At 43.7% G+C, this 15,001-nt stretch overlaps 1 protein-coding gene across 1 annotated transcript in view; it reads right to left on the bottom strand.

Moving 5' to 3' along the window:
* Positions 1–492: 492 nt before the first annotated feature.
* The window catches only part of LOC120985854 (glycine amidinotransferase, mitochondrial), a 29,040-nt gene continuing 14,531 nt past the window's right edge, over positions 493–15,001 (bottom strand). The window contains exons 4-9 of the mRNA XM_040414046.1: positions 12,277–12,467; positions 9,857–9,994; positions 9,227–9,391; positions 4,908–4,971; positions 2,470–2,586; positions 493–1,064 (exon numbers count right to left, since the gene is read on the bottom strand). Coding sequence (XP_040269980.1) covers positions 952–1,064; positions 2,470–2,586; positions 4,908–4,971; positions 9,227–9,391; positions 9,857–9,994; positions 12,277–12,467 — 788 coding nt within the window. The 3' untranslated portion in view covers positions 493–951. The remainder of the gene's footprint in view (positions 1,065–2,469; positions 2,587–4,907; positions 4,972–9,226; positions 9,392–9,856; positions 9,995–12,276; positions 12,468–15,001) is intronic.

Here is a 15,001-nt window from a genome sequence, read left to right as displayed (position 1 = left end):
AGATTTATATACATGCAGAAAGCCGTGAAGTGAAATGACCGCGCTTTATAGGAAACTGCTACGTTCCTTCTTTCTATTAGTATTTAGGGTGCAGCAGTTTTTTTAACCTCTAGGCGTCACTGTTGCTGATGATGGAATAAAAAACCGCTATAGTGCCAGCATCCCATTTTATTACTTGAACTGTTAAAGGAGACCTAAACCTTTCCTGAAAGCACAGGGTGCAGCAGCGCGTCTCGAAGCATTCTGCACTTTTGGCTTGTATCGGCTCAGCCCTGCTTTTCCAGCATGCGGAATAGGGATCCACAGAAAATATATAGGATCAATAGTCTGCACGCCAATGCAAGTGAAGTGCTGAACGCTCTAAGAAGCGCTGCTGCACCTTCCGTGCTTTCAGTAAAGGGTTGTGTCCCCTTTAAGTGGCAATTAATATTGAAAAGTAGAAAAAAAATGTACGTTTATGAAAAATAGTAAAAAAATATTTTAAGTGATTTGAAAAATACAATTAGAGAATGCATTAGGATCACTGTCTATGACCCTTTGAAAATAACTTGCCTACTGTATGTGTAGCCAGTAGAGAATACTGGATAAAAGGGAAGGAAATTACATGGTACATTCAAAGCTGCCTTTATGATAAGACAGAGGTAGACAGGTAAAATTAGTGCACCCGTTCTCCTTGTCACCCTGCAGTCCCAAACTACTAGATTTAATAACTGATGCTTATAAATGCAAATGTAACATTTGAAAAAATGTTTCTTCACAAAGTAATTTTGAGCTTAAAAAAAAAAGCATAATTTGGAGGGCAAAAAGAATCACATTTTTGGTATACTCTTCCATGTCGGAAGAGTTTACAATTTCAAGGAGGTCACACTGAGAGACTACATGGTAATACTAGCTTTGCTTACATATTGAATTGCTAAAAAGCTGATTTACTGCAAGTTTCCAGCTATTGTATTAGCTGAAATAGGACTGCAGGGTTCCACGGCGACGAACATCGCAGGTCCAGCAGTGGAAACCACCTCCTAATGAATTCGCATGGCGAATACTCACTTTAACGGTGGAAATGCCTGGAATGGAAGACAAAATGTGAATGAGTATCAAAGAATCTAACAGCACTTCTACTCTAATCGAACAGAAACCGAGTATCATTGTTTAGTAATTTAACTGTGCCGTCATACACTGGTAACTCTCTCATTCTTGTAAAGACATTCTCGTTTGCTTCTAATTTGGAGATTATATTAGGAATCACAATTTCATTATTGGAATCTTTCATAAGACAACACCTGCAGGTTAGGGACGGGGAGATTCTTCATCATCATCGTGCAGATTATTGTCTGATCATGCCTGTAAAGCCTTAGGCCTCATGCACACGACCATTGTTTGGCTCCGCATCCAAGCCGCCATTTTGGCGGCTCGGATGCGGACCCATTCACTTCAATGGGGCCGCAAAAGATGCGGACAGCACTCTGTGTGCTGTCCGCATCCGTGGCCCCGTTAAAAAAATATAACTTGTCCTATTCTTGTCCGCGCTTTGCAGACAAGAATAGGCATTTATATTGCCGGCGCCTGATCCGTTCCGCAAATTGCGGAAGGCAACACGGGCGGCTTCCGTTTTTTGTGGATCCACGGTTTGCGGAAAAAACGGCACGGCCGTGTGCATTAGGCCTTATTCACACGTCAGTGTTTTGGTCAGTGATTTCCATCAGTGATTGTGAGCCTCCACAGACATAGGGGGTCATTTATTATACTGAAATACGCCTAGGTCTAAAATTGTGGGGGTGGCATTGGCGGGTAAGGGGGTGGGCTGGCAGGCCTGTCTCATTGATCATTTTCTACGCCATTTTTAGGCATAGAAAATGGTCTAAATGTAAGACAGCTAGGAAGCTGGCTTACATTTAGAAGCGCCGAAGTTATGTACCGGTCTTAATAAATGTGACCCCTAAGGTATAAGGGAAAGATCTGCACCCGTTCTGTGTTTAGAGCCGCACTGACAGGGAGGTTGTAGAAAGAGACCACAGCGCTCTGGTGGGCTCCACAGCCTCTTCCTAGGTCAATGACATCATGTTCATTGGTCACATGGCCTAGGCGCAGCTCAATCCCAAGTGCAATACTAAGCACAACCAGTATACAGTGAACGGCACTGTGCTTGGTAAGCTGCGAGGAGGCCTCAGCGCCCACCAGGGCACTGAGGCCTCTTTAAACAGAAGAGTCAGACCCCCACTGATCAGATACTGATGACTGATCCTGAAGATGTGTCATCAATATTAAACACTTGGAAAATCCTTTTAAATTCATACTTTTTTTTTTTATAAGAATAACCACAGATGGGCTATTTGGGAAACACAGACCCAAATCTAGGAATGTCTGACCCATACAGTAGCCATAACTTGATATAAAGTACGGTAAGCTTGTGTACATATGTCCTAGATGTGGTATGCACATTCACGGTGTGTCCTCTTATTAAATACTCACCTAACTTCTCAAACATCTTGTGAATGGAAGTCTCGTTGGCATCCACCATAACACGTTTCTCATCCAGCATTAATACATTCATGGAGAGCCATTTTGATGACATCCATAGAGGATGATCTGAAGAAGAAATAGCATGTGGTAAAATAAGATATGAAGAACACATTCTACACAAGTCAATAAAAGACATTTAGCATTGCCAGACAGAGCGGATTTTATTTTCTGAGACTAAAAATAAATGGCTCCAATCCCAGCTACAATCTGTATACACTTACCGAATCTTAGGAAATGATAGGTATGACAGTGACAAAATATTGGGTCACTGTTCTTAAAGGGGCTGTGTCACTTCATCAAGTGGCATTTATTGTGTAGAGAAAGGTAATACAAGGCACTTACTAATGTATTGTGATTGTCCATATTTCTTCCTTTGCTGGCTGGAGTCATTTTTACATCACATTATACATTGCTCGTTGCCGTTCTTGTGCACTATAGAAAAATGTGCCGGCCTCTCTGGTGGCTGGGACCATGGGAGTGTGTATAGCCCGCTTTCTCCTATAGTGTGCAAGCATGGCCATCGCTGATGGATTGCAGGGTGGTCGTAACCATGGAAACAAACGGTGTATAATGTGATGAAAAATCTTTAAGTTATATCCTCAGTGTTTTCCACTGTGGAAACCCGAAACACTCAACTGTCTAGTCAAACCTATTGTCCGGCAGTGTTTTCATACATGCTGTAACTTCTGTAACTTTAATGAATGTGATTGAGAGGAAAAACATACAGTGGGGGAAATAATTATTTGACCCCTCACTGATTTTGTAAGTTTGTCCAATGACAAAGAAATGAAAAGTCTCAGAACAGTATCATTTCAATGGTAGGTTTATTGTAACAGTGGCAGATAGCACATCAAAAGGAAAATCGAAAAAATAACTTTAAATAAAAGATAGCAACTGATTTGCATTTCATTGAGTGAAATAAGTATTTGAATCCCTACCAACCATTAAGAGTTCTGGCTCCCACAGAGTGGTTAGACACTTCTACTCAATTAGTCACCCTCATTAAGGACACCTGTCTTAACTAGTCACCTGTATAAAAGACACCTGTCCACAGAATCAATCAATCAAGCAGACTCCAAACTCTCCAACATGGGAAAGACCAAAGAGCTGTCCAAGGATGTCAGAGACAAAATTGTAGACCTGCACAAGGCTGGAATGGGCTACAAAACCATTAGCAAGAAGCTGGGAGAGAAGGTGACAACTGTTGGTGCGATTGTTCGAAAATGGAAGGAGCACAAAATGACCATCAATCGACCTCGCTCTGGGGCTCCACGCAAGATCTCACCTCGTGGGGTGTCAATGGTTCTGAGAAAGGTGAAAAAGCATCCTAGAACTACACGGGAGGAGTTAGTTAATGACCTCAAATTAGCAGGGACCACAGTCACCAAGAAAACCATTGGAAACACATTACACCGCAATGGATTAAAATCCTGCAGGGCTCGCAAGGTCCCCCTGCTCAGGAAGGCACATGTGCAGGCCCGTCTGAAGTTTGCCAATGAACACCTGAATGATTCAGAGAGTGACTGGGAGAAGGTGCTGTGGTCTGATGAGACCAAAATTGAGCTCTTTGGCATTAACTCAACTCGCTGTGTTTGGAGGAAGAAAAATGCTGCCTATGACCCCCAAAACACCGTCCCCACCGTCAAGCATGGGGGTGGAAACATTTTGCTTTGGGGGTGTTTTTCTGCTAAGTGCACAGGACAACTTATTCGCATAAACGGGAAAATGGACGGAGCCATGTATCGTGAAATCCTGAGCGACAACCTCCTTCCCTCTGCCAGGAAACTGAAAATGGGTCGTGGATGGGTGTTCCAGCACGACAATGACCCAAAACATACAGCAAAGGCAACAAAGGAGTGGCTCAAGAAGAAGCACATTAAGGTCATGGAGTGGCCTAGTCAGTCTCCGGACCTTAATCCAATCGAAAACCTATGGAGGGAGCTCAAGCTCAGAGTTGCACAGAGACAGCCTCGAAACCTTAGGGATTTAGAGATGATCTGCAAAGAGGAGTGGACCAACATTCCTCCTAAAATGTGCGCAAACTTGGTCATCAATTACAAGAAACGTTTGACCTCTGTGCTTGCAAACAAGGGTTTTTCCACCAAGTATTAAGTCTTTTTTTGTTAGAGGGTTCAAATACTTATTTCACTCAATGAAATGCAAATCAGTTGCTATCTTTTATTTAAAGTTATTTTTTCGATTTTCCTTTTGATGTGCTATCTGCCACTGTTAAAATAAACCTACCATTGAAATGATACTGTTCTGAGACTTTTCATTTCTTTGTCATTGGACAAACTTACAAAATCAGTGAGGGGTCAAATAATTATTTCCCCCACTGTACATTAGTGATAATAAAAGTAATTAACAGAAGCTTCGATCACACTTACCATCTGGGATGAGGGGAGTGGGGGGAGTGACAATAGTCCAGCCAGCCTTCTTGAACAGATCAATCTATTAAACAATATAAAAAAAAGGTTAATGCTATTACTAGTATACATTAGATAGATAGATAAATAGATATACTGTATAGATATATAAATGATAGACAGAGAGACACATACTGTAGATAGATAGACATACAGACAAACAGATAGATAGATAGATATGAGATAGATAGATATGATATAGATAGATAGATATATATATATAGATAGATATTAGATAGATAGATAGATATACTGTATAGATTATAAACAGACATATAAATGATAGACAGACAGATAGATAGAGAAAAAATGAGAGTTGGGCAGCACTGCAGTTTATTGCATATAGGTGGAGTGCCAGTGGCTGAGGAGACGATCCTGCTCCAAACGAATGATGTGCCGTGGAATTTCTTCAGTTTAGATAGATAGATATATAGATAGATAGATAGACTGTATAGATAGACAGACATATAAATGATAGACAGACAGATAGATAGATACTGTAGATAGAAAGACATACAGACAAACAGATAGACAGATAGATAGATATAAGATAGATAGATAGATATGAGATAGATAAATAGATAGATATGAGATAGATAGATATGAAATAGATATAAGATAGATAGATATGAGATAGATAGATAGATAGATAGATAGATATGAGATAGATACAGGGCTGGTGCAAGGAATTTTGCCGCCCTAGGCAAGATAAAAATTGCCGCCCCCCCCCCCCCCCCCCCATTAGATGATCTGCCCATATACTGACATCACATATGTTTCACACCTTTCTCAGCTTTTAAATTAAAAGAACTGCTATGTTTCCCTTAGGGTTAATCCAGCTTCTTGTAGCTGTCTCTTTTTGCGGAACGGAATTGCGGACCCATACATTTCTATGCAATAGCGGACAAGAATAGGCATATTCTCTTAGTGCCCGCAAAATTCGGAACGCACATTGCCACTGTCCGTGTTTTGTGGATCCGCAAAACACACATGGATGTGTGAATAGACCCTAAATGTGAGGTAAATTAGTTTCCAATGTAGTATTAATAACTAAACAATTACATAATAAACATATTGCATTATCTATTTACCACCAGGACAATAAGATGATCTGGTCTCTGGCTTCAGTCTGGCTCTTAGTCTGGCTCTGGGGACTCCCTTGTCACTCTCCACCCCCCTCCCTCTCTTGTCACTCTCTTCCCCCCCCTCCCTCCCTTGTCACTCTCTCCCGCCCTCCTTTGTCACTCTCATTCTACCTCCCCCTCCCTTGTCACTCTCATTCTACCCCCTCCCTTGTCACTCTCATTCCAGCCCCCCCTCCCTTGTCACTCTCATTCCAGCCCCCCCTCCCTTGTTACTGTCATTCTACCTCCCCCTCCCTTGTCACTGTCATTCCAGCCCCCCCTCCCTTGTCACTCTCATTCCAGCCCCCCCCTCCCTTGTCACTCTCTTCTCCCCCCCCTCCCTTGTCACTCTCATCCCCCCCCCTCCCTTGTCACTCTCATTCTACCCCCCCTCCCTTGTCACGCTCATTCCAGCCCCCCCTCCCTTGTCACTCTCATTCTACCTCCCCGCTCCCTTGTCACTCTCATTCCAGCCCCCCCTCCCTTGTCACTCTCATTCTACCTCCCCGCTCCCTTGTCACTCTCATTCCAGCCCCCCCTCCCTTGTCACTCTCATTCTACCTCCCCCTCCCTTGTCACTCTCATTCCAGCCCCCCTCCCTTGTCACTCTCATTTCAGCCCCCCTCCCTTGTCACTCTCATTCTACCTCCCCCTCCCTTGTCACTCTCATTCCAGCCCCCCTCCCTTGTCACTCTCATTCCAGCCCCCCCTCCCTTGTCACTCTCATTCCAGCCCCCCTCCCTTGTCACTCTCATTCCAGCCCCCCCTCCCTTGTCACTCTCATTCCAGCCCCCCCTCCCTTGTCACTCTCATTCCAGCCCCCCCTCCCTTGTCACTCTCATTCCAGCCCCCCCTCCCTTGTCACTCTCATTCCAGCCCCCCCTCCCTTGTCACTCTCATTCCAGCCCCCCCTCCCTTGTCACTCTCATTCCAGCCCCCCCTCCCTTGTCACTCTCATTCCAGCCCCCCCTCCCTTGTCACTCTCATTCCAGCCCCCCCTCCCTGGTCACTCTTATTCCAGCCCCCCCTTGTCACTCTCATTTTACCCCCCCTCCCTTGTCACTCTCATTCCAGCCCCCCCCCTTGTCACTCTCATTTTACCCCCCCCTTGTCACTCTCATTTTACCCCCCCCTTGTCACTCTCATTTTACCCCCCCTCCCTTGTCACTCTCATTCCAGCCCCCCCTCCCTTGTCACTCTCATTCCAGCCCCCCCTCCCTTCTCACTCTCCTTCCAGCCCCCCCTCCCTTCTCACTCTCATTCCAGCCCCCCCCCCCCCCCCGTCACCTCTAGTGTAGCGTGGCCGAGCTCTGTTCGCTCCGCGGTACATGAGCATTTGTTTCCTGTACCCGGCCGGACTGAAAGGAAGTGCACACTAAGTGAGCACTTCCTGTCAGTCCAGCCGGGTACAGGAAACAAAACATCCTGTACTGCAGACCGAACAGTGCTCGGCCACGCTACATTAACAACAGCACAGAGCAGACACAGCATGACAGCAGGCGCAGGCAGGCTGCGCAGCACTGAGCCAGCGGCCGGAGATTCTTTAGAGCGGCAAGCGCTCAGCCGCTCAGAAGGCGCAGCATGAGGGGCGCCGCCGGCCGAACTTATATAACCAACTTATTATTTATTTATTTTTTACACCGCAACGGGCGCCCCCTGCTAAATGGCGCCCTAGGCGACTGCCTAAGTCGCCTTACTGGTTGTGCCGGCCCTGGATAGATATGAGATAGATAGATATGAGATAGATAGATAGATGGATAGATACTATCGCCAACTGAGAAAGGTCTCCAAGATAACCTGAAAATCCTGGAGAAGTTCAGTAACACGTGGGCACTGCCCATCAATCCAAAGAAAACCAACATCATGGTGTTCCAGAAAAGAAACCGAAAAGCAGCCGGGCGTCCTCCCTTCCTGCTAAACAACTGTCCACTTTCAGAAACCGACAGCTACACCTACCTGGGCCTAGAAATCAGCCAATCAGGGAGTTTTAAGAAAGCCATGGAAACACTGAAAGACAAGGCGAGCAAATCCTTCTATGCCATCAGAAGGCGTCTGTATCACCTTAAAGCACCAGTGACCGTCTGGCTTACAATCCTTGACACCATCATCGCCCCAATCCTCCTGTATGGCAGTGAAGTCTGGGGTCCAGGCATATACCCAGACTGGGCAAAGTGGGACTCTGGGACAACAGAACTATTCCACCTAGAACTATGCAAACACTTTCTCCAGATCCACAGGGGCACCTCAAACAGCGCCCTGTCGAGCAGAACTGGGCAAATTCCCACTCTACTTTGCTGTACAGAAGAGGGTGCTATCATTCAGAGCCCATCTTCATAGCAGCAGTCCCAGCTCGTATCATCACAAATCCTTGCTACACCAAGAAGCCCCAGAAAAACAAAGCACCCTGCAACAAGTCACCCAAACCCAGCCTGCCCAAGCCACCAACCAACATAGCCTGACAAAGGGCGAAATCCAGAGGACGATACACAAGTACAAAGAGGAGTATATTAGCGCCTGGAGGAACGACATAAGAACATCCCAGAAGCTGACAGTATACCAGAGCCTGCAGAGGGAGTACAAACTGGCCCCATATCTGGAGAAACTCCCCAATCCAAAAGACCGACAGATCCTGAGCCGGTACAGACTGAGCGCCCACAGCCTGCTCATTGAATCCGGGCGTCACCGACAGAGGTACATGCCCAGGGAGAGCAGACTGTGCCAGCAGTGCAACCAGGAGACTGTGGAGGATGAGGCTCATTTCCTGCTGCGGTGCCCCAAATACTCAGCAGTGAGGGAGACTCACTTCAGGAGACTGTCTGATCTCTGCCCAGACTTCACCTCCATGGAGGAGGAAGAGAGACTCTCCATACTGCTGGGGGAAGAGGAAAACACAGCGGCCATAGCAGCACAATATATTACTGCCTGCCATAGACTGAGAGGAGCCTGATATACCATGGACTCGTATACCCCCACCCTGTATATGTCCCCATCCCCCAACCCTACCCAATTATTTCCCACTTGCTTTGGCAATGCTAAAATGTATTTAGTCCTGCCAATAAAGCTGATTTGATTTGATTTGATAGGAGATAGATATGAGATAGATATTAGATAGATAGATAGATAGATAGATATGAGATAGATGGATAGATAGATTACTTGATGGCAGGGGCGATCTGGGTTAGAGAGCACAAGTCCTGGTCCAATGATATTGAAGGTTGCATCAATATGCATAGGATTGGGGTCCTTAAACGAGATGACATGCACTTTGTACTCGGGTGCCAGATGTCTGCTCATCCATTCAATTCCAAGATAGTTTGTCACCTATTAAAACAAACAACAAGATGAAATTGCAGCTAACATCAAAAGAAGCAAATCGGTTCCTGGGTGACAGTCAATTATCCATTAGTTATCCATCAGTTTTTGTATCAATGACTACAAAAACTAAATTTGGGCTTCATTCTGCCGAATCGGTTGACCAATTTGATTTAGGTCTGAATAACTTCTACCCAAATGAAAAGTGTTCCAACTCGCCTAAAAATTTGTGTATACGACTCTGAGGCGTTCTAGTCTCTAGCTTTTTTTCTTAAGTATATCATTTTATGTCATTAATAATTTCGTGGAACCTACATTACGGTATTTAAAGTGCCATCAGAGGATATCACAAGAACTATGAGCAGATAGGACCCTCTGTACGTTCAAGCCCCCCAGAACTGTAGTAACCTCCACTTTTATTACAGCGCCAGAGGGCTCCCTAGAGGCAGACCATGTGGCTGCTATGGACCTTACCTGGCTTCTCTGTGCAAATATATCTCTTCCAGCTCTCATGAAGTCAGCAGCATCAAAACAGGGCTCAAACTCTGTAGTAACAAATTTCCCTTGAGCAGCGAGCTTGTGTCTGTCCTCTACAGTACGAATAGGGTATTTCTAAAATAAAGACAGTGAAATAGTAAGTTACGTTCCTAACCCTGTGAACCACATGTGCCGCCCTGCGATGCTGGAATGTGTATTGCTTGCTCTTATAGTTATTGCTCAGGTGGGCAGAGGTCACTCGTATTACCATAAGGCATAGCATGGCGGTATAGTCATGTCTGCTGCTCCTGAAACAAATTCAGCAATCGCTCGCTGTCCTATTTAATCCCTGCTATGTAAGCATTGCTATATCACGATAGATGCAGCAGAGCTGAGATTGTCATGTAGCACATTAGAAAATGTTATGCAGTAAACCCATAGCTAAGCCTATTGCATTATCATCATGCCTCAAGAGTTTAATAGCAAATTCAGCCCTGCTCTATTTGCCTATGTGTTGCGCACAGATGTCAATTACTGGTTTATTTTGTACTATATGTGATTATTTTTTACAGATTAATATGATACAATAACAATGTACAGTAGTGGTAAATCCTGTACATAAAGAAGGAGAGGGATGGTCTCCAGGCTGTATGGGTGCCCAGATTATTCTCATATATTGTGTGTCTGAACAGTGTCGGACTCTTCTTTGACCTCTGAAAGTGACTTTATGTTTGGAGCAAGATAAAATCCAGGAAACTGCATTAGGTCATGCTGATGTCATAATGTGTGGGAACTGCAGCTTATTGCACAGCAGCCCCCTCTAGTGGACAGAAGATGCCTGCTTACTCTTCTTTCTGAAACATGTGGCAGTGCTGGTGTGGGAACCACTTGATGCATCTTTACTAGACTGTTATTTGTCTTCATTTATATAAGCAGCGATGGCATCAGATGAATATATATATATATAGAGCCTCATGAACTCAGCAATGGACATTGCAATGTATTAAATAGTTATAAGTTTGATGCAAAATATTATATTTATGTTTCTGTTAATAAGGCAGAATAATAAGAAATTGAATTGCTATGATACAATAAATATTCTGCAGACATTTGTGTAAATTTTATTAAAGCCGAGTCACCTCAAGATAAATCATGTTAGTGATGTCATCGATATAGATGGATAGATAGATAGATAGATAGATAGATAGATATGAGATAGATAGATCGATATGAGATAGATATTAGATAGATATGAGATAGATATTAGATAGATAGATCGATTAGATAGATATTAGATAGATATAAGATATATAGATAGATAGATAGATATGAAATAGATAGATATTAGATAGATAGATAGATAGATAGATATGAGATAGATATGAGATAGATAGATAGATAGATAGAAGATAAACAGATAGATATTGATGATAGACGGATGGACTAATATAGATAGACAAAAAGATCGCTCTCAAGGTAGATATGAGATAGATAGATAGATGCTGTATACGGATGTATAGATAGATAGATAGATAGATAGATAGATAGATGCTGTATACGGATGTATAGATAGATAGATATATAGATAGATAGATGCTGTATACGGATGTATAGATAGATAGATGCTGTATACGGATGTATAGATAGATAGATAGATAGATAGATAGATAGATAGATAGATAGATATATAGATAGATAGATGCTGTATACGGATGTATAGATAGATAGATAGATGCTGTATACGGATGTATAGATAGATAGATAGATGCTGTATACGGATGTATAGATAGATAGATAGATGCTGTATACGGATGTATAGATAGATAGATAGATAGATGCTGTATATGGATGTATAGATAGATAGATAGATAGATGCTGTATATGGATGTATAGATAGATAGATAGATAGATAGATAGATAGATAGATAGATGCTGTATATGGATGTATAGATAGATAGATGCTGTATACGGATGTATAGATAGATAGATTACTTGCTCCTTGCTATAGTTACATGTTTTCTACTTCTAACCCAAGTTCCTTTTCTTCCATTGGTTAATATAAAACAATGGTAGGTGAAATGTTGGGGACATGGATTACGGATGCAGACAGACACAGGAGACACATAGGACACACACAAGATATGATGGTTCAGCACACACGTAACACACCTGCCATTATTGAGAGGAGTCAGGGCCCCCCAAGGAGCCTCAGCCTCTTGAGCACCTTCTAGTGACTGGGGACTGCCAGCATCTCCTCTCCTTTAGCCCAGTTGGCAGTCCTGCCACCAATGATATAGGAAAGAAAATACCAATGGGAGAGAAAAAGCTGGAAAACGCAGCACATTAGCCATTTTCCGTGGCTAAGAGTTTTAGAAAAAACATAAAAAGGCTAAAAGAAGGAAAGATATAAATGTTACCTGGTCATAGAGCTCATCCGCCATTGTTGGCTTAGGTGCAGTGGTCCATTTTGCCCCCCGACGGAAATAATCTTTAATTAGAGGGCGGTAGGCCCTATATTCAAAGAAGCGGGATCTCCATGCCATAGGGGCTTCAATGATCTCATTACCAACAACCAGCAGGATGTCTCTAGGCATAGCAGCATACAGACCTGCAAATACCACAAAGCAAAAATAAAATTGATGAGAAACGATATCCATCTAATCCATCCTGACCTCATATGTAGGTGTTTAAAGTGGGTTCAATTGTCAGAGAGAAGCAGATGTTCTACTATTCAGATATACTGTCTGTACTTATCTGTGTCAATGTGTATAGAGACAAGCCCTATTGTCAATTTCTTCATGCATTTCCAGGAGGATCAACAGAGGAACAGCACAGCGCAGAGAAGAAAAGATGCTACAGCATTGTTATTTCATGGTAAATACAACCGACCTGAGACTCAAAGTAAATAAGAAAGCCAACTGTCCCAAATTTGTCTCGACTATGTAATTATCTCCTGAACAATGGGGGGTCAACTATTTAGACCCCCATGACCCTCAGTTTGGTGGATGGGGCTGTTTCCAGTTCTCTGCTCTGTAGCTTCGATCTCCAGACTGGTGGAGGTCCTGGAGCTCAGATCCCCAATGATCATAATGTTATAGCGATATGCCAGAAGAAGGTTAAATAATGGGAATAACCAGATTTACATGAGACTCAGAAAAGCCCTTTAAGAATTCCTTGTGAGGTCCAGTATTACTGCCTCGCCAGCTCTCTTCTTACAGTGTGTGCCCCGTCACGTGGCACAGGGCTGGTTCATCTTTTAACCAAAGTTACATCATTTAGCAGAAATTCCTTCAGTGGTTAGTGCAAACCCACGCAGAATGCAGAACTGGTGATTATGGTTGAAAGCCATTTACTGTCATGACTACGGGCGCTGGCATGAGGCTCCATCAACAACGCGTGGAGTCATGAGCTCTGAGGACTGCTTAATGAATGCCCTTTTCATCTGGCTGCTTGTGGTAAGTGCCCCTCACTGTTCTCTGCCACCTCAACAAGATGTGACCAATGTGCCCTCAGACCTTCACAGGCTTATAAAGGAATATAAAACATGAGCCCGGCTTATATCATTAAATCCAATGAAATAAAAAAGTCACCAGTACAAACATTTAGTAAAGTATTACAGGGACTTCATTCAAACACTTATCGCCCGCTGTGGATTTTCCCATAGATCAGTCATTTTTTTTTTTTAAAGCTGACCTCTTCCCAGCCAGCAACAGATTACATGGAGCAAAGTCCAGATCGGGTCCCTCATTAAACTGGGACAAATCAGTGTCCATTACGCTCTCTTCACATCTAAGGTCTCATTCACATGACTGTATGAATGGGTCCACATCCGTTCCGCAATCTTGCCATTCATTTCAATGGGGCTGCAAAAGCTGCGGACAGTACACCGTGTGCTATCCGCATCCATAGTTCCATTCCGCGGCCCCGCAAAAAATATAGGACATGTCCAATTCTGGTCCGCAATTGTGGACAAGAATAGGCATTTCTATAATGGGCCTCCTGTTCCATTCTGCAAATTGCAGAACACACACGGGTGGCATCCGTGTTTTGCGGATCTAAGGCTGAGTTCACACTTCAGTTATTTGATCAGTTATTGTCGTCAGTGATTGTGAGCCAAAACCTGTAGTGAAGCCTACACAGAGATCATGTATAAGGGTAAGATCTGCACCTGTTCTGTGTTTTCGACCCGCACCTGGTTTTGGCGGAGGATCACTGATCGAAATAACTGACCAAATAACTGAAGTGTAATTTCCATTCTTCATCTCCATCATATCCCCAGAAGAAGCTCATTCTGAAATGCGTGTGTCGGGGATGGGGGTCGACTTGGTCTGTATAGTTGTCAGTTTACATGATGTATCCTCTTGTTATTTTGTGGGAACATTGGGGAGATATATCAATGTGACTGCTCCTGGAAAGTGTCTTGATGTGCACCAGAACTGGTAGCTGCGCCAAATATGTAAAGTGTATTTGCCACAGTTGTGTTTCATTTATGACATGCTAGACACAAGCTTTTTTTTTTTAAAGAGCATCTATTCTTATGACTATGCTATGTCTTTCCAATATTATTCCCTCTAGTGATAAATGTATTGCTAGCAGTTTGCCATGAAGGTCCAGATGGGTGTTACCAGTTGGGGTGTTTCCCTGCACATTCTGATATTATCCAATCAATGCCAGTGACAGGTGTGTGGGGGGACACACCCTACTGGTAACACCCATCTGGACCTTCATTGCAGACCGCTAGCAATTCATTTATAACTTCTAGCAGGAATTACACAACATACAGGTATAGGAATGGATGCTCCAGAATTGTTATTACATGGTGAATGCAAGTAGTTACTATAACTGACATGTCAGGAGGCATAACTGGTCCTCTTTAAGACAACTTTTGCACCATTTTTTGTCTAATTCTACTTTCTACCTAGTTTTGTCGTAGTCTAAGGCTACTTTCACACTAGCGTTCGGGTGTCCGCTCGTGCGCTCCGTTTGAAGGGGCTCACGAGCGGCCCCGAACGCATCCGTCTGGCCCCAATGCATTCTCAGTGGAGGCGGATCCACTGAGAATGCATCCGCCTGCCAGCGCTCAGCCTCCGCTCCGCTCAGTGAGCGGACACCTGAACGCTGCTTGCAGCGTTCGGGTGTCCG

The sequence above is a fragment of the Bufo bufo genome, chromosome 1 (assembly GCF_905171765.1).
Source record: "Bufo bufo chromosome 1, aBufBuf1.1, whole genome shotgun sequence".
NCBI lineage: Eukaryota > Metazoa > Chordata > Amphibia > Anura > Bufonidae > Bufo > Bufo bufo.
The sequence above is the reverse complement of the archived record's forward strand: the minus strand, read 5'-3'. Positions and strand labels throughout refer to the sequence as shown.